This window comes from Camelus ferus, chromosome 35 (assembly GCF_009834535.1).
Source record: "Camelus ferus isolate YT-003-E chromosome 35, BCGSAC_Cfer_1.0, whole genome shotgun sequence".
NCBI classification, from domain to species: domain Eukaryota; kingdom Metazoa; phylum Chordata; class Mammalia; order Artiodactyla; family Camelidae; genus Camelus; species Camelus ferus.
Window position 1 is genome coordinate 13,184,542 of NC_045730.1, and position 23,918 is coordinate 13,208,459.

Sequence of the window (23,918 nt, forward strand, 5' to 3'; positions counted from 1 at the left end):
CTACTGTCTCTCATTTTTTTCTACTTTTAATTTTCTGGTATTACTTACTTGGATTCACTCATCAATCTCTATACTCCATAAGCGCTTTATGAATAATTATGATTCTTCAACATATGAAGTTTTTTATTAACAAAATTTATGTCTAACCATTTACTGGATGTTTAAATATGCATGACAGTATTGTGTTCTAGACACATGGGTTTTAAAAAATCTTTTAATGTATGGTACTACTTTAATTACAATGAGACGGTCTTTCCTCAGTGTACCAGTATATTCAGAACTTGTTTCTTAAGCCTTGGATAAACTTTATAAATTTACATAAGGATAGCCTTGACTGACTAATTTTTTTCATATAAAAATAGCATAAGTCTAGGTACAAACTAGATCCAAAGAGCACAGAGTACCATGAGACAGGAAATAAATATATAAAAAAAATATTTTCCTTTTTAAAAAAAATTAAATTGTCAGATTTAAACTTTTTAAGACAAGTCAAAGAAAAAAAAAGGCAAGAAATGTAGAAGTGAAACTTTAAAGCTCGTTTCATCACAAGGGCCCTTTTATCATTTCACACCCATGAACCCTGTATATAGTTTAAAACAGCAGTTCTCAAGTGTCATCTGAGAAGCCCTGAAGTCCCAAGTTCCCTCCATCCAGGGAGTCCAGGAGGTCAAAACAATTTTCACACTAATACTCAATGCTATTTTCATTCTCATTCTCTGTTAAGTGTGCAGTGGAGGTTTCCAGAGACATGACATGTGATAACATCATAGCTCTGATGGCTAAAAGGAATGTGTGATTGTGTGTGCTTGTATTTTAAATCTTTCAGTTTTATTTTCTAATATAGTAAGCATCAATGGATACAACCTACTTAAACAAAAGTTCTTCAGAACTCTCAATTTTTTAATAGTATAAAAAAATCCAGGCAGCCGCTCACCTGAGCCTGCCTGCTCTCCCCTTGAGAGTGTACTATCCATGCCTTAATGAATCCTCACTTTACTTTAAAAAAAAAAATCCTAAAGCCAAAAATTTTCAAAATTACTGTTCTAAAAGATTATGTCTACCTAATATTAAGGTATGATTAATTACTTCCATCATTCTTAATAATCAAAGACACCACACACATACACACACACTCTGCTAATCAAAACATCTGGTTGGCTTAAGATCTTTGGGGGTAGGGAAACAGCTCAGTGGTAGAGCACATGCTTAGCATATACAAGGTCCTGGGTTAAATCCCCAGGACCTCCCTGAGTGAATGAATAAATAAATAAACATCATCAATGTAACAATACTAAAATGAAATTATTAAATTTGAAATACGACTGACATGTTAGCAAGTGAAGCTCTATGTAGAGGTCAGAATTCATTTAAGCATTTTAAAACACTGGAAAAATCTTAGTGTCTAATAATTAATCTTTCAGAGTCCCTAAGTATAGGGATTCCAAACTGAGAACTTTAGTGTATCCCAACATAAATAGAAACATCTGAGTTAAAGCTTACATCTTAAAAGTCTATTTTTCTCATGCTTGTAAATATCTTTTTTCAAACAAGGATACCAATAATAACATCTGCCTTATTTAATGTCACATCTTTCAATTACATTTGCAAGAAAAACAAAAAGGATTAGGAATGAGAAGACTGTGAGCACTTCAAATATTTTAATTTACTTCTTTTCAGAGTTAAATTTGTACTGCAAAATTTACCTGATCTGGATGCTTGTAAATCCTTCATTCCTCCAGTTTTACTAGGAACAGAATCCTTCACTCCAACTGCACACTGAATGGGTTTTGAAACAAACTGATTAATAAATAATATACATTTGATACAATCTGTAGTAATAATTCAAGGGGGGGAGGGTCTAGCTCAGTGGTAGAGTGCCTGCTTAGCATGCACAAGGTCCTGGGTTTAATTCCCAGTACCCCATTAAAAAACAATTCAAGATAAAAGTATAAAAGTTCTTACCTTCAAGTGGGGATATTTTTCAGTAGAATCTAAAAGCCAAAAGGGACACATATCAATTACATGTAAATATGAAAGCCAACTATATATTCATGCAGAGTTAGTACTGAGCGCAATCCTCATGCTTGCTTTGGAAATTAATACATTAGGTTTTGGTGTTTTGTTTTTGAGGGGCAGTTAGGACAGCAACAAGACCGAAATATGAATCCATTATAGATACTGAATAAAGAACAAGAATATAGGTTTAACAAAACATGCACTTAAAATTTCAAAAGTACGATTATGTTTCAAATGACTTTATAAAATAGAAAAGTGCACATATACTAATGTGAACATGCTGATTGATGAGGAGAAAAGTGAGCTTTAATCAGAGGAACAAATCATGGCTCCAAGAAGACAAATGTGAAAGCTGATGGTAAAATGCAACAGCGTATCTTTAATGCGATTGACACCATTAGACTACAAGTATTTCTCATGCTCTTCAATTTGTCTTGTAATTTAGGAAGTCCACAGTTGTGATGGCAGTTCATTTGAATGTGCAATTCACTTCTCGTCAGACAAAGTGTGATGAATTGATCAGCTTGGATACACACTTGTAGAATAATAGCTCATAAAAATATTCATTTTTTTCCATACCCATGTGGGCTACTGGTATGCCTACATTCCTTGGGTCCTCTAGTTTAGCCATCATAAGGTTTCTTGATCCACTCATGCAAGAAGGTATATAAGACACATCTAAGAAATAATGTACATTAAGTTTTCAATATTGAAATACAATGATCAAAAAGGAAAAAATAAATTTAACTGCCACAGAATTATTAGATATTAAGTCTTCTATATTTCAAAATCAGCATAGTATTTACTGAAAGTAACAATATTAGCATTTAGGGAATTAATTCTATTAATTTCTTTTGTTTCCAAAATTAGTTTGGTTTGCTGTATCATGCTAATACTTAGAAGGATTTTTGTGAAACAACTATCTTATCAAAAAATTAGCTATCCTTAAAAAAAAAAAAGCCAATATTTCTATATTCAAATTAATCTCATTTAAAAAACAAATACCAATGCAACATATATTTTTGATGCCTGATAGGAGTTGTGGCTGTGATTTACCCCAATTCTAGCCCCCCTCCTGCTTCCAGCATTCTCTGGAGTGGCAATGATCTAATCTTGCTTCAGTGCAAATATACTGATGCCATCAAAAAGGAGTTCTCTCAAGTTTCCTCCTCAATTCCAAAATCACCTACCTGCGGCCTTTTTTTCCTCCTTCCTGCCTTTCACTGTATCCTTTCCCCTCCAAAGGTACCTCTAGATCTGTGGTCTTAATTGTTCCCCTTTTCTATTCTTTTGATAGATGATCTCCACCACTTCTTTTTCCTCTCTGCTTAGCAGCAGTATCTTACATCTCTAATTTGTACTTCAAGTCTTTGCCTCCCTCTGGCTATAAACGTGCTCAGGAAGAAAAGCAAAATCATGCTTTTCCTTGATGCTGTTATGTCTTGAACTCCCCAGTTGCTCTTCTTCCAGATTCCTCTAAACATAAGTCTACCCTCTGAGCGTGGTCTGAAGACCAGCAACAAGGGCATCACCTGAGAGCTTGTTAGAAATGCAGACCCACTGCTCAGAATGTGCACTTTTCATCAGGTCCCCAGGTGACTTATTAAAATTTGAGAAACTCTGGCCTATACCGAGTCTGCTTCTACAGCACTTGGACTTAACTGATCCTTCTGAAATCCAGCCTCAAATGCCTCACTGTAACACTTCCCAAAAGCTGCATCAGAAGTTGCAGACTTTCCAACGAACTCTCTACCAGGCTCCAGCTCCCCTGACCTCCCCGGAACGCACCCTGCTCTCTTCCTCTTTCCCACTCTCTTCTGCTGACCTATGAGACACCATCCTATAAGGCAGCAACACGCTGCATGACACAAAGGTCCAGACATTTACAGCTGACCACACACGCCTGTGCTCAACCATGGCAGGTACACCCAGCTCTGCCTGATCAGGTACCACAGTCCTCACTGCCTTCCTAATGATGAGGGGGACGGGGGAGTGGAACATTCTGCTGTGCTTCTCGGACAAGCTTTAGTGCTGGAAGAAACTCACTTCACATCCATCTCACATTTCAAATACTCTTCTCTTCCTTCTTCCAAAGAACTATTCTGCCACAGACCCCCACCTCCTTTTCCTTCATTTACTCCCCTCCTCTCTGCCTCTCATACTTCACTCACTCGTTCCCTCCTCCTCATTTCCTGACTGTCCTCAGGTCACAGAGCATCTTAAAAGGAAACTAACAATTGAGCTTCTTGAACAGCACTCTAATCTGTTGCTGACACTTGATAAAGTATACAATTTACCTCCTTTTCTCATCTTTTTCCTCACTGTACATTACAACAGGTGATTTTCTTTGGCCGATAGAATGTATCAGAATTCATGTTTTAAATCAACATTCTGTTAAATGACTTTTTTATAAAATAGTTCTTACCTTCTATTTGTCCTTTTAATATATTGTCTCCTCCTTGACCTGCAGCTCCAGATAAATGATCAACATACTTCAGTGGTTGACTCTCGGAGATACTCTGTTAAAATTAATATTAACAATGAGTTGCATAAAGATTTCCTAATCTCTTTCTAAGAAAATACCCACATTTCCTACCTTATTTTCTTTTTAAATTCCTACTTTAAAAGCAATTAGACTTAAAAATAAGAGAAGCAGGGGAAGGGTATAGCTTGTGCTTAGCATGCACAAGGTCCTGGGTTCAATCCCCAGTACTTCCTCTAAAAATAAATAAACCTAATTACCTCACTCTGCCAAAATAAAATAATTAAATAATAATAATAAAAAAAAAGAAGCACATCTTGGAAACCCAAACATTTAAATAGAAAACTTCACATGCACTCTCTAGATCAAGGCCATCTTTTATATTCATTTGGCTCTTGACTCTAAACTTGAGCGTGGAAAGCCACAGTAGGTATTTTCACAGACAAAATATTGACTCACATGCACATATCAACAAAGAATTAACTTCAAAATGCCTAACTCCATTTTGCATTCCCCGACAAAAGAAGAGGACATTTTCAAAAATACATATTTTTGTATAACGGAATCACTTTGCTGTACACTTGAAACTAACATTATAAATCCGCTACACTTCAAAACCCAAACCAATTTCCTATGACTTCTAAGCCTCAGGGGTTTTTTTTTGCCATATACACTAGTTTCATTAGATGAGTCTTGAAAATTAACAGAAGTGTTCTATGCAATAGTATGACATTTAGCACAGAATGATTTTATTAATTGTAGGTTAAAAAAAATTAGAAAAAAATTTTGATGGCCAAATGCAAAGGTGAGAAAGTAAAGTCAAAGTATCTCTCCATTTATGTTTTAACAGCACTCAATGCTTATATTTTAAAATAATTAATAATAATAATAATAATAATAATAATAATAATAAGACAATACCTCAGAATCCCAAGGTGATTCTATATCTTCGTCTTCTCCTAATCCTAATGCTGACATCATATCTATGAAATGTAGTCACAGATACATTAATGAGGACATTTACCACTGTAGGGGGGAGGGTAGAGCTGAAGTGGCACAGCGCATGCTTAGTGTGCACAAGGTCCTGCTTTAATCTACAGTACCTCCTCCAAATATAAATAAATGAATAAACCTAATTACTTTCCCCTCGAATTTCAGAAGGTTGAACCATTTTCTGGAAGAAAAACTTGGTTGCAGTTGGGCTCCTTATGAAAAAAGGTGGCAAAAGAAAAACACTTAAAAAGAAATGGATATCATATTTGGATCTACACACTTCAGATTTTTTATACTAGTTTTTTTTTTTTTTTTTTTAATGAAAGTACTGGGGATTGAACCCAGGACCTCATGCATGCTAAGAATGTGCTTTACCACTGAGTTATACCCTCTCCTTTATATTAGCTTTTAATCATAGAAAAAAATCCATAGATGTTCACTGACTTACCACTTCTGTTATTTTTGTGTGCTCCATCAACAGAGGTCAATTTGTTCTGGTCTGTTTGCCCCTGTGGAGCACTTTCAATAGTCTCAGTACCATTTTCTTTTTTTCCAATTTCTGGCTTTGTTGCTCCTTCCTATAAAAACAAAACAAAACAAAATAAAACAAAAACCCAACTTCAGAAAACATCATATTCCTACACTTGGTCATTCAGTCAATCAGGAAGACGACAAATATTTACTATATCTATAAAATCATAGGCACTATCCTGGGAGAAGCTGGCAATATGCATAAAAGACAGATTCTGCTCTATATTCTAGGACAGGTGGAGATACATGAAAACAAATTAGCACAGACAAATATAATTCAACATCTCTAAAACTGAAGTGAATGGATACAGTAAGGGCACAAAGGAGAGAAGAGTCTGTTGCATCTGGAGAGCTCAGGGAATGCTGGGAAGACCGGACTGTGTCTTAAAAGACAGACTCAGTACAGAGGAGGGATGTGAAGTGGATTCTAGAAAGGGCAGCCTAAGCCAAAGATAGAGGTGTGAAACAGCATAATAAGACACTTGGAAAACTAGAACACAGGTATTGGAAATGGAATTCAGAGACAAAATTTGCTAGATTAAATATAAGACATTGCTTTGTTAATTTAAAAGTGAGGATTTCTAAAAAAAAAAAAAACAACTTCAAAATAAAACTAACTTTCACAGGGAACTATATTCAATATCTTATAATAAACTACAATGGAAAAGAATTTAAAAACAAAGAATTTAGAGATAGATAGATAGATAGATAGATAGATAGATAAATAGATAGATAGATAGATGTATAGCCAAATCATTTTACTGTACACCTGTAACTAACAAAATATTGTAAATCAACTATATTTCAATTTGAAAAAACCCAACTAACTTTGATAACCAAAAAAAAAGGGGGGGGGAGTGAGGATCAAATTTTCTTTTTGTTGTTCATAAAAATCAACTATATGTCACTCAGAAGAGTCTGAACACTTTTTTCCATGACCTGACTTTTTCTTATATTGAATTTGAAATAATCTTGATCCTATTTTATAATGTGGAGTTCCTGTTGTCACTTAACCCCACTATTTCTGCTGTGTTTGTATAATAATCTCTCTCAGTGTTGGGGGGAGGGTATAGCTCAAGTAGTAGACTGCATGCTTAGTATGCACAAGGTCCTGGGTTTAGTCCCCAGTACCTCCTCTAAAAATAAATAAATAAACCTAATTACCACCCCCCACCAAAAAAATTATAAATAAATTTTTAAAAAATCTCTCTCATCTTGACCCTCATTCATCTTTATATTCATTTTGTCCTTCTTAAATGAATCCTTCCCCTTTGTACTCCTCCCCATCTTCATATTCACCTAGCTGTTCTTTCTAGTTGCTTTCTAATTCTTTCCTTTCTCAGTGGCATATTTGAGAACTGTTTGCTGCCACCGACCTTTACAAATCTCAGTCCTGCACATGTATCTCTCTTGTTATCACACTGTTTTCTATCGTGATCTTGAGGACTTCCATTTCTGTATGGGGTCATTTTCATCATCATAAGAATCAGGGGGATGGTATGTGAAAAAAGCACAGGAAGAAAAAGTTAAAAACAAAACAACTGACCTTTGTAAGACCAAGGCCTGCCAAAGACTTGAGAGGTTTTTGAAGAGGTTCTGGTGATGGGCAGGCAGGATGAGAACAGCCTGGGACTTTGACTGATGGTTTGGGAAAGGTTCCAACCACATCCTCATTTTTACTATCAGAATTATTGTCCTCAAAGAAGGTGCTAGTTCCTGGTCTCAAAACATCATATGTTGCCTCTACTATAGTGAAAACAAGGTAGGGTACATGAAAATATCTGTAATTTCAAATCAGTGAAAACATGAGGAGCAAAATCTTCAAATAACTTACTATTTTTCCTGGATTGCTGACAGGCATAAATTAGCTTTGTTAAACTTGGTTTCTGGACATTCTAGAGAAGAAAATAACAGCTTTAAGAATAACAAGTATGAACTTGAATAAAATAATTATAACATTCCGCATTTCTATATGATCTAACACAAAGAGCACAGGCTTTGGAGTCATTCGGATGCGGATTCAAATCCTGGTTCTGACATTTACCAACCTACATCTTCTCATGGGTTGAGGATTATGAGAGATGACCTCAGGAGTCCCAAAATGTTACTTTCCTTACCCCTCATTGATTATTATACAAACAATATGGTATCCATTAGATGACTTTCTTGACCAAAATGATCTAGAACAAAAACTTATCCCTGATAGTTTAGAGTCCTATTGAAAAAACTAACATTAAGAAATTTAAAGTAATTGTTATATTTTGAAATGTGCTTGCATGACTTATATATGTGTGAATTATCTCTCATGGGGGAAATATGAGAGTTTACTTTTTAGCAGTATCTTACTTGGATGAGTTAGCACAGCAAACAGTGTAAGCTACTTCTATTCCATTCGTCAAAAAGCTAAAGGCAAATGATTGTTCAAATTCAGCTCCTTCTAAGAAAGAGGAATAAAAACAAGAGTAAATCTGAGGAGCAATGACTCATGAATGAAAGTCACACACATAGTAAACAGAAAGCCATAACCAAATAAGCTCACAACAGAGGCAGAGCGAGATGGACTGAAGGAACAAACACTGAAGTAGTGTTTTCTGCAAAGAAAAATTATGTTAAGGATAAATCATTAAAAAGAAAAAAAGTAGGGGAGGAGGAAGAAAAGAAAAAATGAGACATGACTCATCAAGGACAAACTTAAGGCAAGAAAAAAAGGAAAATACAAATATAACAAGGTATGTGGAGAAATATATATATTTCAGCATTTATATATAATAGATCAGTGATATATCAGTATTGTTAGGGACATACTATGAACAAAAGCTTCTATTTTATGTTTTTTTATATAGAAAAAATATATAAATTATATATGTAAGTATATATATATTGTTCTTCAGCAAATTTTATAAATAAGTCAATATATATTATATATAAGACAGAGACGTTTGTTCATAGTATATCCCTAAGAATACTGGTTTGTATCACTCTACAACTATTGGTTTATAAATGCTGCCATAATAAAGAGTTTAATTTTGTCATAATAAAATGTCATTCAATTGAACATGGTCATCTCTCACTACCTGAATGCTGTGAATAGTTACTAGACAGAGAGAAAAAAAGATTTTAAAGAAAGATTTTTAAAAACTTTCCACCTGGAGAAAGAACTGGTAATCAGAATTCTAAGGAGAATACATGGCTTGAAAAGATATATTTAAGGGAACATGAGAAGGGGCTAAAAAGAAGCTTAAGAAGTTTTAATATAAAATTCTAAGCTCACAATTGGTGGATACTGAAAAAAAAAAAACTGTAACCTTTTTCCTATATATCATATACTTCTTATTTATTTCCTTGTTATTTATGACAAACTTCCTCATCATAACAACTGAACTTTCACAACCTAAACAAAGGAAATATAAATTTATTTTATTATTTATTTTAGAATTCAAATAGATTTAATTATGATATAGTATGCATATTATACTACCTGTAACTTTATACAGAATTCCATTTGTCTCTTCATTCACATTCAAAAAATACTAAATGCTTCTTACATTTAAGACCTTATTCTAGGTGCTCAATTATGCACAATTATGTTCCCTAAACTCCAGCAGTTTATACTGATTCAGGGGCTATAAACTGAATGTTTAAATAACTGTGCTACAAAGGGCCTGAAATTTGAAATTTTAGAATGTGACACAAGGACTTTGAGCACATTTTTTTTAAACTATAATACAAAATAAATTCTGAAACTGTAGGTTTTATATATGGTTATTAAGTGTCTCTGCTTTGAGAGCTGGTTATTATTTTAGGGGAAACATGTATTGTTCAATTAGATGAAGAGTTTTGACTATAGTCATTGGAATGATTTAGAAAACACAGAGGAATCCCTTTAAAATATGGATTTTGAGAAACAATTTGAGTTTCTAAATTTCTACAATTTCAACTATTATTTTAGTCTTAATGCAGAACCAAAGATAGAAATAGAGAGAGGGGGAAAAAAAAAAAACTCTCTCCTAACAACTTTATGATGCCAAAATATAAAATATCCAAGAAAAAAAAAAAAAAAACTAGATGCTATAGGCTATATAGTTTTGGAACTGAAAGGCCCCAGAAAAATTCCATGATTATTACAGTAAGTAACTGTATGCACTGAAGATTTCATTCAGGAATGAGTATTATAAAATTCACGTCACTATGGTTTTAAAGTCAGAGTAAGATTCCTTATCCTTGACCAAATTTCATACTTCCTCCATTGTGGGAAAACTTTTCCCAATACAATTTTCCTGTCACTATATATTTTCTAGTTCATTTGTTCTTCAGCCCCATCTTCAGTATTTACCAAAGTAAAAAAAAAAAACAACAACAACAACAAAAAAAAAAACTAGTCATATTTTTACAGAACAGTTTACTCTGACCAACTTTCCAATATAAACATAAAACAATGATAGGCAGACTGCTGCTAAATTTTAAGAGTAAATGCTACACAAAACTAAATTCAGAGCAGAAAAAATAATTTCACAAGAAAGCACTTTACCTTGGGAGCAAAATCTAAGTCTTCGTCATCTGATGAAGGCCACGAATCATCAATATCAGGTTTGTTGGAAAGCCTTTTGAGCAAAAATACACAATAAAAATGAGTGATTTCATTTCTTTGAACAAACAAACAAAATCTATGCTGAGGTACAAGAAAGCAGATTTGGGAGCCAGGCTGTCTGAAGGTGAAGTCACAGGTCAACTACTTGTTAACCATGGAATCATGGGTCAACTAGCAACCTCCCTGAACTACAGTTGTCTAAATAATTAAAAGTAAGCTACAACAGCACAGCTACTCTGCAAAGCTGTTGTGATGACTGTGGGAGGTAACAAATGTGAAGTGCACAACATGGTGTCTAACCCAGAGTAGGACACTCAACAAACATTTAAGTTTCTTTTTTCTGTGTTCCTTTAGTCAACATAATTTTTAAAAACCCATAAAATCCTACCTGCTTAAAGAGTCATCTTCAGAAATCTCATCCACTAAATCTTCTATTAAAGGAAAAAGTAAAATACATTTAAAATCAGCAATAGAAAAATACAGAATATGAAAAATATTAAGACTGATGCTTTGTTAAAAACCATTCCTTTGGGACCACACCTGCAGACTACACTAGAGTGAGTACTGAGTATACTCCTGGTAGGCAATTAATGCATAAGAACCACTTCCCCTCCTTTATATTTATCAAATACAAAAAAAAAAAAAAGGTAGTTATCAAAATTTGACACCTAAAAGTGAACTGCTGTTTACAAGGACCATAATCCTAACCAAACTCTATGAGACTGACAAAAAAATGGTATCATTAGTAGAATCAATATCATAAATTGAAAATGTCCAACTTTAATAGCATGATATTGCTAGACTTCCATCCTTTATATGAGGGGTCAGCAAACCACAGCCCACAGGACAAACCCACCCTGCCATTCAGCTTTGTCAGTCTAGTGTTATCGGAGCACAGCCATCCCTATTTGCTCACATACTGGCTTCAGCTGCTTTCACACCAAAGTGGTAGAGTTGAGTAGACAGATACTACATGGCCTCAAATATGGACTCTCTGGCCCTTTACAGAAAAAGCTTGTAGATCTCTGCTTTATGAAATAACCAGAGAGCCCTAAGACTCAAATCTAATCTTACTCCTCTGCTCAAAGTTCCCCAGTGAATCCTTGCAGCAAATACTGCTGGCTCCCAACCCACCAACCATTCCTTCTCCTTCATTCTTGCTAGACAATTGCAACTTTACTTGGATGTTTTTTGTCCCAATATACAATAAGGTGACCTCTCTCCAGCTCCAAAAAGAGAAATGATTATCCTAAGGTCATCACAGTAACTACATTTCCTTTCCCAGTGACTGGCTTAGGAATGAGCATGTGATGTAACCCAGCCAATAAAATGCTGGGGGAAGTCTACTGTCAGCTTCTTGATTTTCTTCCTATTAAAAGAAGACATGTAGAGAAAAGCAGCCCTCCCAGTCTTTGGATACTGTCATGTGAGAATATGATGCTTGGAGCCGCTGCCAATCAGGAGACCAGGAAAGGAGACATTAAACACCAGCAACCTCACAGCTGAAGGCAGGACATCATCTGGGATCCTGATGACATCACTGAACCTTCTAAACAACCCTGGCTCCTGTTGTAGCCACTGTAACTTAGGTCTCCTATTATTATTTGCAGCTGAAAGCATTCTGATAAATTTCCCAAGGTCTACAGCAGACCTCCTCCTCCTTCCTATAGTACTAGAAAGGCCTTCAGAAGCGTGCCTGAGCTAGGTAGTCACCTCATTCTCAACCATCCCCAGCATCTTTTTGCACCAACAAAATGAAACTCATAGATCCTGCAAAGTTCACCGACACATCTTAGCCTTTGCACTGCTGTTCTTTCTGTTAAATGTAATCTTGAAAGATGTTCCTCCTACCAATCACTGCCCTTCTGCCTCCTTCCCTGGCAAACTTCTACTCGCTCTGCATGGCTTACCTGACATCCTACCCACTTCTAAAAAACTCCCTTCCTCACCATGGACTTAAAGTATCTGGCACACATTAAATACCAATAAAAAATACATAAAGACAGTTACAAAGTCCTAGTGGGCTCTGGGACACAGTAAGCACAGAATATAGTACAGCAAATCATAAAAACTGATGATGGTAATAAGCTCCTAGAGGCCAGGAACTGTGTTTTTGACCTGCTTGCAGTCTGTAATATCAGAGTGGTGCTTAGTACCTAAAAGACACTTGATAGTCACCTGTTAAGTGGATGAATTAACAAATAAATAAGAATGTTTTCTTTGAAGATTCTGTTTAAAAAAATACAGACATTAACCAGGGACAACTCTATTCTATTATGAGCACCTTGAAAACCAAAACTCTGTCTATTCCATCTTTGTATCGCCTACAACTTGTAAACCCAACCACCAGAAGTTCTTTGCTTGATCGAGGTCTACTAAGTTAAAGGTGTCCTCATACAGTTCAGACTGAACAATGCATTAGGGGTCACATCTAGGCAACACAGTCGTGTTTTTGTTCATGTGAAGCATTTCTGTGATTTTATTAGAATTTGTTGAGTCCTGAGTTGGGCTATTTGAATATTTACTATGATAATCCTTTAACTAATGGCAACAGAGAATCTTGTTCTAAGAAAATTATAGTATCATGACAAGCATCCAAAAAATAAAAAAAATAAAAAAGAAGAAGACATCTGGCTCTCATGAAGTCAACATACCTCATTCTGTTTGGACTTAAAAGGAATTAAGTTGGTTAGAGTGGGACCTTGTTGGTATAATAATGTGAAAAGTAACCAGTGCTTCTCAACAAGGCATTGCTTTTTTTGACTTCTGTACTGTCACTAGGTATCTTTAAAAAACAATCTCTTATTGGTATGCTGCACACTGGCTCAGTTTTGCATTTCTTATTGTTTGCCATTTGTTTATAGCACCAGGAAGGCATTTCTGAGCTCCCAGTTTTAAAGACAGTAACTTTTTTAGTGAGACTAATCACTGTAACTAACATTCATTTACTAAATGTAATCCACTTGTTATAAAAATTAAAGATCCAGTTCTACAACAAGGCCAACTTGTTGTAATGTGATTATAGAGGAAATGTACAAACTTAAAATCTTTTTATATACAAAGATATAATATGGGATTTCAGGGGCATGACTAAATAAATGAATTTCTTTTCAGACAATACTGTCTCAGATTTTAAACTGCCTACAATTAACTTCTTAAATAATTCTGAATACTAGACCATTGAGAAAGAAATTACTTTAAAAAATAAAAACATACATGAAATTTACACACTGGTTTTTTTCACCACTCTTTCATTATCAAAACTTCCTCTCTCTTACTTTCTTTATCTATGGTAGGCTAGGACCCCTAACTTGGATTACCACCAAGAGTAATTTACTATCAGAAGCCTTACCTGGGTTGCTATTTTGAGAAGGAGTTTTAGGTCTCTTTTCTTCTTTGTATTTGGAAATCAGTTGGTGATTGCTATGTATTAAAAAGTGTGATAAATATTACTACTCAAATACTAATATGAAAAGCAATTACCAAATATATTAAATCTTAGATTATTTCAGACAATATTAGAGCTAATAGCAAGACTTCAACTGTCCTAAATTCTTCAAATTTGTAAGCTTCTACAAACTTTTTATTTAGCATGTAATTAAAGGAGAAAAAAAAGTAAGGTGAAGTAGTCATGAACTGAGGACAGTATAGCTCAGGAAATTACCTAGAGTTAGCCTGACATATGGAAAGTATCTGGAACTCAGAAATCCAAGCTCTATAACCAACAGCTATTTGTTCCTGGAAATGTTGCTTCTCTTCAGCTCAGAGTCTTCCTCTATAAAACTGGAATCTTACTGCTTTGTTTCACAAGAGTATTAGGAGGATTTAATGAGATAATATACCCCAAAATGCTCAGAGAAATAGTGAAAGAGTGGAATAATTTGTTCTTGAACTTTAATGCTGGAACTATTGGAGAATCCCAAAGAAAACCAATGTGTGTTTTCACATGGGTGTAACATTTAAATGCTGCAGTTTTTATAAAAATGCTACTAATTATGGTGATTAGCTGTTCTTTCTTCATGGTTTATAATTCACGCACCTCAGCTATTATATAATTTGTAGCTAAATGTATTTATTTATATATATATATATATGTGTGTGTGTGTGTATATATATATATATATATATAAAACCTCATACAAGCTTATGTATCAGAACTAATCAAGCTGTCACCCTGAAGTCTACATGTGGATCACCATGAAGACTGCAGAATTTGGATCAGCAAGGGCATCCCAGGGGCAGAGCTCAATCATGATCTGACTTCAGGACCAGTTCCTTTTTTCTTTTCTTCTTTTAAAATGATTTTATTAAAGGTCTTTAGAGAGCAACGTCCAGAGCCCACACCCACCTGCCAAGGAGACCCTGTTAAGACCAGTTTTAGTACCAACACTGCAGCAACACAATGATTAGAATGGCCTCCCCCCGCCCCAATGACTTGCGGAAGAGGATTGTCACTTTGATCTTAGGGAATCCCTTAGGTTCTTGGAAAATTCAAGATGGAGAGTTAGAAGAAAGTCCCCAAGGGAAAAATACAGGATTTTCTGCTCAACTAAACATTTCAAGATCCAAATAACTAGTTAGAAAAATCAGAGATGTGACGTTACTTGTACCCCATGCACAGGGGTTACACTGGAATGAAATGGAGAACAGTAGGATCCCTAAGGATAAAGGTCTTACAAAGCCTGAGATAAAGAACCCTGTGCCCACTGCTCCATCTCACTAGTCTGGCCTTTTGCTGGTTTCCAGCTGATGATGTGGAGAGTCTTACTGCCATCCCCAAAGTGCCTGCACCCAACTAGGAACTCTCACCTGTCACGTATCAAGTAACAGGTCATCTTCAACCTCAGTTTAGAAATAATAATTAGTATAAACATTTACATATTAAAACTACTAATAAGAGCATATTCTTCTGCAGCCATTCATAGATATCCTGAGAAGAGACACTAATACCTTTCTGAAGAGGAAGCCTGACTACATTTGGTGATTCATAATTTACAGCAAGCATGAGCGCTGATCAAAAATAACACAGAGATAACCTCACCCTTAGGAACTTAGTTAACTTACTGAAACAGTTACTTTGATCTATTTTACCAAGTTAATATCCTGCCCATCCCTGTAGAACTGACCATTTACATGCTTAAGTGTGAATTACCTCCAAGACCAAAAAGAAGGGACAAAAAAGAAGCCTCCTGTCCCACTTGGGTAGCACGAAGTAGAAGTTGCTAATTTAAAGCCCTCTGATGGACAAGAAAGGATGCTGAGGTCACTTATCTCAAGTAGGTAAAGATTTAAACAAAGGATTCCCCGTTTCTTCCCTAGTCTGAAATATTATACTTTAAAATCAGCTAGAGGTCAGGTAAGGAGAAGCTGTTTGCAGGCTGAAAACAGTAATATGAATAAAAATGGCAGCAAAAATAGTCACGGCTGTAGTTAATCACACTGAGAAGCACGTGCCCAGCACTAACCTGAATAGTTTACATATGGTCTTTCTTAGGCACAGCCACCCTCGAAGGATGTACTACGACCCTCCTTTACGTGTCAGGAAACATACTGGTTGGTAATAAGTCATGTCCCCCAGGCAACACACCTGGCCAGCAGGAGAGCTGGGAATTCAACCTCGTCTGACTCTAAAGCCCAGCTCTTTCCTCTTTATCACCCACCAATGACTTGTCTTCTTTAAAGGGAATGTTTATTCAATAATTAGAGCTATTTTTCTTCCTTCTAACATTATCAATTAAAAATAAAAACATCAAAATGTACTAGAAATGAAAAAGGATAAAAACTGATGAGCCCACAGTATCTGGTAATAATTAATCACTTAGTGATACTCACTTAGTGATAACCTAATAACATCAGTATCCTTCAAAGAAAGTAATTTAAAGCAGAGTCATCCAAAAAGACAAAACAAATTCCTCTCTGTTTAATATGCATCTTTTAAGACAAAAATATATACAAGGTAGAGGTTAAAAATTTATTATAAAAGAATTAAGAAATCTAATACTGTGTCATAAGGTAAATTAAAATTAGAGTCTATACTTTATAAAACTAAAATGAGATCCCTGAACTATTATTAAGATCATATGACCAAAAAAATCAGGTTGCAAACAACATCAGTCAGTATTATAAAGGAAGATGAATCCTGCTACATACTGTTCTTTGTGACACCCAGGCAGAATAATTGCTTTTCTACCTAACTGAGGATGTGTTGATTCTAAGTCAATCTTCTTCTTATTAAGTTAATATTTCTGACTGTTATTACTCTAGAACAACACTAAGGTTTAAAAAAAAAAAAAAAAAGAACAAACTACTGTACCTTTTCACCTTATTGGCTGCATGTATATTTGCCTCTTTCTTTACAAGAAATTCTGCCATTTGCTGTTTGTTTTCACTTACAGCTAGTAAAAGTGGTGTGAGGTCATCCTGTAAAACAGCAAAAACAGTTGATAATGTACAAAATTACGTATTTCAAAGCTGAATTTAAAAACTCATAACAGTCTTTGAACTTAAACATATAATATAAAGTAAATAAAAAGTAGCACTTCTTCCTCAGCCCTCTGTGCTCCTCTTTAAAATGTTCCTCCTTGACCTCTTCAAAAGATTAATCATGAAGTCATTCTCTAAAACTCACTTCAAATGTTTACTGGTTCCAAGAATCTTTGCTTCTATCGCAGTGTCTATCAGGCCTTCTGTAGTTACCTTACTGCTCACCTACTACTCCCAACACTCTAAACAGTGCTCCAGAGAGAACCATTTAGCTATTGAATCTATTGCATTTTTAAGGAACCACGCTGAGGAGGAAGATATAATATTGTCTGCAATATACATAACCTATCCAACTATAACCATGACTAACCTCATAAGGTTTGCTGACATTCCAATGGGAATATGATGATTTACATGTACGTGTAAAGAAAAATGAGTTTTTTAAAAACCAACTTATAAATTCTGATTTGAAAAATTCCATCCCATTCTTAAGAGATTATTATAAAATAAGAAATAGGTTATTAATTAACATACTGTCTTTAAAATCTTGAAATATTTATCAAAATACACTGTAAAACAGAAATCATAAACTCAAATGCTTACAGAGGCAACGCAGGTGACCCGAGTAAGCGAAGGTCCCAGGTGAGGACAGCAAACCAGAGAACACACGCCCCACTAAGAAGGGGCCACCTCTGCAAGGCAGACCACACAGGAGCCTGGGCTCAAGGGGGATCAGATTTGATTCTTTATGAGAAGTTTGAAATGCAGATTTCTGCATGAGTCTCCTAAATTCTAAATCTTGACTCAATTTCTTGACACAAATTGAACATATCCAGGGCCCATGTGTATTTTCAGGTTTGCCGTGTCTCCAAAGAGTTGGGAATAAGGAAAAGGAGTTACTCTTCAAGCCAACAGATATTGTTAATAATACTCCTTTTAATTTCTCAATCACAGAGGAAGATATGGATCAAAGTCAGGCTAATATGGTTGGAAAGGAGAGCATTGAAGGAAGTAACATCTATCCAAGTCCCACTCTTCTAGAGATGCCTTATTTTTGAGATCTGTGAATTTACATGTATTACACGTATCCATTCAATAGTTCTCAACCAAAGGTTGTATCAGAATCTCAAAGAAATATTTCTAAATATTCATGTCCAGAACTTTACTAGATTTATTCAGTTAAAATCTTCAAGGGAGAGCCTAGGCTTGTAAATTTTTTATAAATTCTCCCAGGGATCATGGTTCACCGGCACAATTCAAGCTGAGAACCAGTACAGGGGACAACCAACCACTTTAGTCTCATCTCTTACCCACGTGGCCAGTTCCTTCTCTCATTTGAGGATTTGAACAAAAAAAGAAAAGTGTTAGAGATAAAAAGTCACTTAACAAAACTGCATTTAATTGTCCTGGGCAAACAGAACAAGTACTAGTAAATTCAGAATGCAACTTGATTTCATTATTTATGCATTCCTTACTTCTCACCAAGACATTCTAGATTTGAGAGCCAAGTCTAGACTCTTATCTAAGTGGATGTTTGTCACTTAATTATTTGTTTGTCACTTAATTATTTGTTGACTTAATTACTTGTTCTTTTCTCTTACTTCCCACTTAATCATCACCTGTTTACCACCATTCTGATTTCCTCAGAGTCCTCCTAAAACTGATCTCTCAGCAAGTTTACAATTCACTTACTCTCTTCCCCAAAATAAGAATGATTATCCCCAAAAACTGAAGAGAAGCTTCCCTCACTACAAAAACAGAAGGAAAACAAAAACAAAAACAAAAATGTCTTCTTGGAATTTCCCAATTGCCCAATTTGCAAACTGGCCTGAATATTTCAACTGCTCTCTCCTTTTCCTCCTCTGAAGACTTGGACAATGAGAGAGAAATCATTTTTATATAAAATCATTTTTTAATAAAGTAGAAACTTGTCCACAGCAGCAAGATTTTGATTATATTATAAAATGCTTTTGTTTTGTTTGAGTGTTAAGACAAATTTTATTTCCAGGGCAAGTTTTGCTTTCTTGTATTCGTATGCCAATGAGAAAAAAATTTTGAGTGGGGAAAAAATATCTGAAAAAAAAATTTTTTTACCTGCAAAAAACGCAATGTTTTCATAAATATCTGCCATAAACAAATAAAAGAAAGCTGTACCTTCTAATGCTTCTTTGGAAATAACATTCTTTAAAAGTAAAATCTTAGACAACTAAGTCCTTTCCAAATATTTTCACTCAGGGAATTCCTGAGCCTCCAAATACATAAAATTGCTCCTACTATGTGAGTGGAGGGAGTTCCTGGCAGGGCTTCAGCATCTGGAGGTAATGAATATCCAGGAGAAAAAGCAGGACCAGCTTCACCATCACCTGCTCCCCACCTACAGCCACAGCCCTGCTGAGGAGCTACATGAGGCTGAGCATTGAAAACCCCAAGGGGTACATGGCAGGCCAAGTGGCCACCAGCACAAGTGAATGCCCTTGCTGGCTGGCAAACATGACCTGACCTCACTTGCCCCAATCCCAGAACCTGGTGTCCTGGGGTGCTCAGGGCCTGTGGCCTGCTGTCTCCCCTGTCCACATGCACTCACCCAGCTCCCCCTGCTGGATACTGGGTCTCCTTCCTCCTCTCACCCATCCCCAGTAGCACCCCAGCAGCCCCCATCACTTCACTCCCCCCAGGCCTTTGTCTCCTGTAGGCTCTGAGCCTACTACCAACTCCCAGGGACTTCCTAATGGGAAGTTGTTCCTTCTGGGGTAGAAGTGGGGCTGGGAGACAGAGCTCTGCCCTTTCTGTGGGCACCACCTTTCTCAAGCCCTTGGCCTTGGTTTTGGAGATGTTTCCATGGTAACAGGGCCTGATATATACGGTATACATAGTATTATAAATAAAACACCTGTAGCTAAAAAAGACCCTGTATTTCAAATATTTTATAAATAAAGTTAGTTGAGATATACCTTGTTTCTTGCTTCAATATTGGCATTGTAGGAAAGCAGCTTTGCTGCAATCGACGTATTCTCAGCCAAGACAGCATAGTGGAGAGCAGTGTTTTCACTACCGTCTGTGAGGTTTGGGTCGGCACCATGTTCCAGCAGAATAGTCACACACGCCTCTTCTTGGCACTGTATGGCCTGTTGGTATCACGCCAAGAAACAGACTGTAAGTGTTAGGCATTCCAAGTCAACATTCCCCAAGTTCCACCAGTTCATTATATTTAAAACTGATAAATTCAATTTTATTCTAAGTAGTTACATCGAATCCATCTCACGTGGACACAGTTGGCCGCTACGAACCTTCATCAGCGCTGTCCTGTTTTCATTGTCAAAGAGGTTCAGCTGGCATCTTCTCTCTACCAGGAGAGTCACCACTGCTGAATGGCCATTGGCACAGGCCAAATGGAGAGCAGTCCTACGAACATGAGAGGACTTTTTAGGAAATTAGAGTGTACTAGTTCAAACATACAATTACTCACATAACTGTAAATATTCAACAGCATGCTATTACTACCCCTTTAAAACAAATATTTTTCTTATGGAGAAAGAACAATATTGTTACTCAGCACATTAACGGAAAAACAACCTGTTTGAACAGGAAGAGCATGACCTTGAGATTCGGCTCAACTTGGGTCTGACTTCTACTTTAACTCTGTCACTTATTAGCTGTCACATAGCCTGTCTGTGCCTCAATTTCCTCATCAACAAAATGGGGATGAAGTAGTAGTTATCTCACAGGACACCACTGTGATGCTTAAATGAGAAGCCATGCAAAGTGTTTAGCAGTTCCTTGCACAAATAACAACTCAATAATCATTAGATAATATTAGAATTGTTACTGTTACTACTATTTTACAAAGACAATATTTCAATTAAGTAAAATGATAGTATACCTACTTTGCTGCTGCAAGGATGAGAGAGAACACTATACTTCAATGATTCTAACATGCTCATTTTCTCACTCCTCAACATCTCTGACACGGGAAGGCAATTTAAAACTCATGTCTTACAACCACAGTTGGCAGCATTTTTTTTTTTTACTGTTTCTCATTTTTCCTGTTTGTCTAATTATCATAATGTCTTTTTGTCTCATGTTGTTTTTTTATTGTTGTTGATGTATAACATTACTACATAAATTACAGATGTACAATATAGTGATTCTCCATTTTTAAGTTATACTCCGTTTGTAGTTATTATAAAATATTAGCTACACTCCCCATGTTGTACAATATATCTTTGTAGCTTATTTTAAACCTAATAGTTTATACCCTTTAGCCCTCTACCCCTATATTGTGCCTCCCCGCTTCCCTCCTTCACTGTTAATCACTAGTTTGTCCTCTATATCTGTGAGTTGGCAGCATTTAAAAAAATGTCTATTGGCACATAAAATAGCACGGCATCATACAACCCACGGTGCCTTCCAGTAAGTGAAGTAAGGATCCACACAACCGGTCTACTGCAGTTCCAGTTACATGAGTGGCTTTTAAATAAATTTTAGTTCTTAAAGCATTATAGGCAATATTGTAAATCAAGTATACTTCAGTTTTAAAAATTATAAACTTAAAGTATTATGGGGAAAGAGAACTAAAATAATAAAACAAAACAAGAATTTTTGAAAAAGTCACTCTTACTCTGATTTCCAAGAGACTTTAAACCAAAGGAAATTCAGGATTCAAATGAATAGGGATGGCTCATTTTATTCAACATTTAGATTTATACATTGTTATGAAATCAAACATTTCCAACGATCAATAATATTTCATACTATTATAAATGTTCAAAAGGGCAGGTAAAGGTTATCTTTTACAATTTCCTACCTTCAGACAAGCTTTTGTTTGAAAGAAGGGAGGAAAAGCTTCAACTGGAAATGAAATGTTAATACTTCAGTTTTTAAGGTCTCATCTTGCTCATAGGGCGCAACATGAAGTTTTTAAGGACGAAAGGGCTCTGAGAGAGAGAGACGAAGGGTCCTGAGTAGAGTCTGTATACTACATAATAGGTATTCAAGTTATATTTGATGAATAAATGGATTGAAAGAATGAAGAAATATAGTTGGAGGGTTGTTTTTATAATAATACTTTTGCAATAATAACAATCACTTGCATTTGCTATTTTTGACTTTATTTTCATAAGGACACAACAAAAACTTTACAAACTTTTGCAATAGTAATAATAATTTATATTTACTATTTTTATTTCCATAAGAATGCAACTAAAGTAAAATGATTAATCTATAATCATTTACATATTACATGTAATAAAGCTACGTATAATCCAAAACATGTGTATGTAATTAAATACATACCTAGTAAAATCTACAAGCACAGATAAAAGGAATTCCCTTTACTTCTAAAGAGGCTAAAAGTTATCTGAAGATACCACTACTCAAAAACAAAAAAATTTTTAAAAAATAGTGAGAACTTTTAAATCTAAGAATCATATTCCTGCTCTTTCTCAGGATTATTTCATGAATAATAAACATTCACTAGAATTTTTGTACATATTCATCGTACAAATCACAGCCTTTTTAAAAAGGAAGAACTTCACACACAATACAAATGCTCAGAAATAAATTTCATCACATTTGTGTACATACTTTTGGCTAAGTAACAAGTTCTAAAGTCTTACATATATTTGGATGTTTGGGCATTTTCTGTTCCATTCATCAATCTGTCTTTCCAGTTGTTAGTAAATGAATAATTTGTGGAAATTTACAGCACATTTTCATATCTAGAAGGGCAAAGCTTTGTCTACCACACAAAAATATGAATTTCATCACAACAATTAAAAACAGCATGTGTAACTCAAAATTTTTAAGATCATGTTTACTTGGTGTACGTAAAGTTGATAAATATGGGAAGACTATACATTTTAAGAAAATGAGTCCACCGATTCAATAACACAGCCATCTTCCCACTTTCAAGTTGTCTTCTAAGGTCCTTCAGTAAAGAACATATGTACAAATGTGTATGTACACTGACATAAAACAGATATCAAATTGTATTCGAAGAATTTTTATCCCAGAAGCTGATCTATCATAATGGGAATTATTTTTCTCATTACACACTTTTCTGTAATATATAACATGATGGTATAAAAATGTGTACATTAAAAATAAGATGCCATTTTATGTTTATGCTTAATTTCATTTTTATTATCACTGTTTTGCAGTTAAATCATATAAAAACTGTCAGTAAAGTGCTCTATAAAGAGAATTATGAGTCCAAAACCAGCTAAAGCTTTTCCCGCCTAGAAAGTCTGCTGGGCGCTGGACCCTGCAGGGGTTTCCAGGAGCCTCCGAGGAAAACCTGACAGGTGGGGCTGCCCCGGGCTCCTCCCCACCCGGCCGGCCCCAGCCCGCCACCTCAGTTACCTGTTCATCTTGTCTCTGTCGTTCAAGCCATTTTTCCTGAGCAGCAGAATCTGCTGCACTCTGGCCACGTCGCCTACGCTGGCAGCTTTATGGATCTTTTTGAGATCCTTGTCTCGGATATGGTACCTAGGCGGGGAGTTACCGCTGCTCCTGCTGTCTCTCCCGGGGCTTGTGGAGGAGCCCAAGGGCGACTCGCCCTTCCTACTCCCGAAGTGAAAAATCTTCTTCATCATAGGGCCTACCGGCTTCAGACACCGCTCACCTCCCCCTCAGCTTTTCACCGCCTCCTGAGTCTAACACTGGCGCTACAGGTAAGCCACCGCGGTTTTGCACATCTTGGCAGTTGAAGCTCCCCCGGCTTGCAATCTTTCGGTTTGGAATAACGATAGCCTGGCAACACAGTGCGCCTGCGCGCCTCGAAGCCGGCGTCACTGCGCATGCGCCTGGAGGTCCGGAGGCCCTCCC

At 35.9% G+C, this 23,918-nt stretch overlaps 1 protein-coding gene across 8 annotated transcripts in view; it reads right to left on the reverse strand.

The window, feature by feature from the left end:
* ANKRD26 (ankyrin repeat domain 26) overlaps positions 1 to 23,875 on the reverse strand; it is a 73,884-nt gene extending 50,009 nt beyond the window's left edge. For 5 of the 8 annotated variants that reach the window (XM_032473632.1, XM_032473633.1, XM_032473636.1 and 2 more), the window contains exons 1-15: positions 23,454 to 23,874; positions 20,381 to 20,495; positions 20,045 to 20,218; positions 16,924 to 17,030; positions 13,963 to 14,033; positions 10,999 to 11,041; positions 10,551 to 10,623; positions 7,857 to 7,917; positions 7,569 to 7,768; positions 5,940 to 6,069; positions 5,420 to 5,481; positions 4,442 to 4,535; positions 2,596 to 2,694; positions 1,963 to 1,991; positions 1,704 to 1,776 (exon numbers count right to left, since the gene is read on the reverse strand). In XM_032473632.1, the coding sequence (XP_032329523.1) occupies positions 1,704 to 1,776; positions 1,963 to 1,991; positions 2,596 to 2,694; positions 4,442 to 4,535; positions 5,420 to 5,481; positions 5,940 to 6,069; positions 7,569 to 7,768; positions 7,857 to 7,917; positions 10,551 to 10,623; positions 10,999 to 11,041; positions 13,963 to 14,033; positions 16,924 to 17,030; positions 20,045 to 20,218; positions 20,381 to 20,495; positions 23,454 to 23,686 (1,564 nt within the window). In that variant the 5' untranslated portion in view covers positions 23,687 to 23,874. Of the gene's footprint in view, positions 1 to 1,703; positions 1,777 to 1,962; positions 1,992 to 2,595; positions 2,695 to 4,441; positions 4,536 to 5,419; positions 5,482 to 5,939; positions 6,070 to 7,568; positions 7,769 to 7,856; positions 7,918 to 10,550; positions 10,624 to 10,998; positions 11,042 to 13,962; positions 14,034 to 16,923; positions 17,031 to 20,044; positions 20,219 to 20,380; positions 20,496 to 23,453 lie in introns of all 8 variants that reach the window. The other 3 variants (XM_032473638.1, XM_032473639.1, XM_032473637.1) reach the window with 2 other exon arrangements.
* Positions 23,876 to 23,918: the final 43 nt, after the last annotated feature.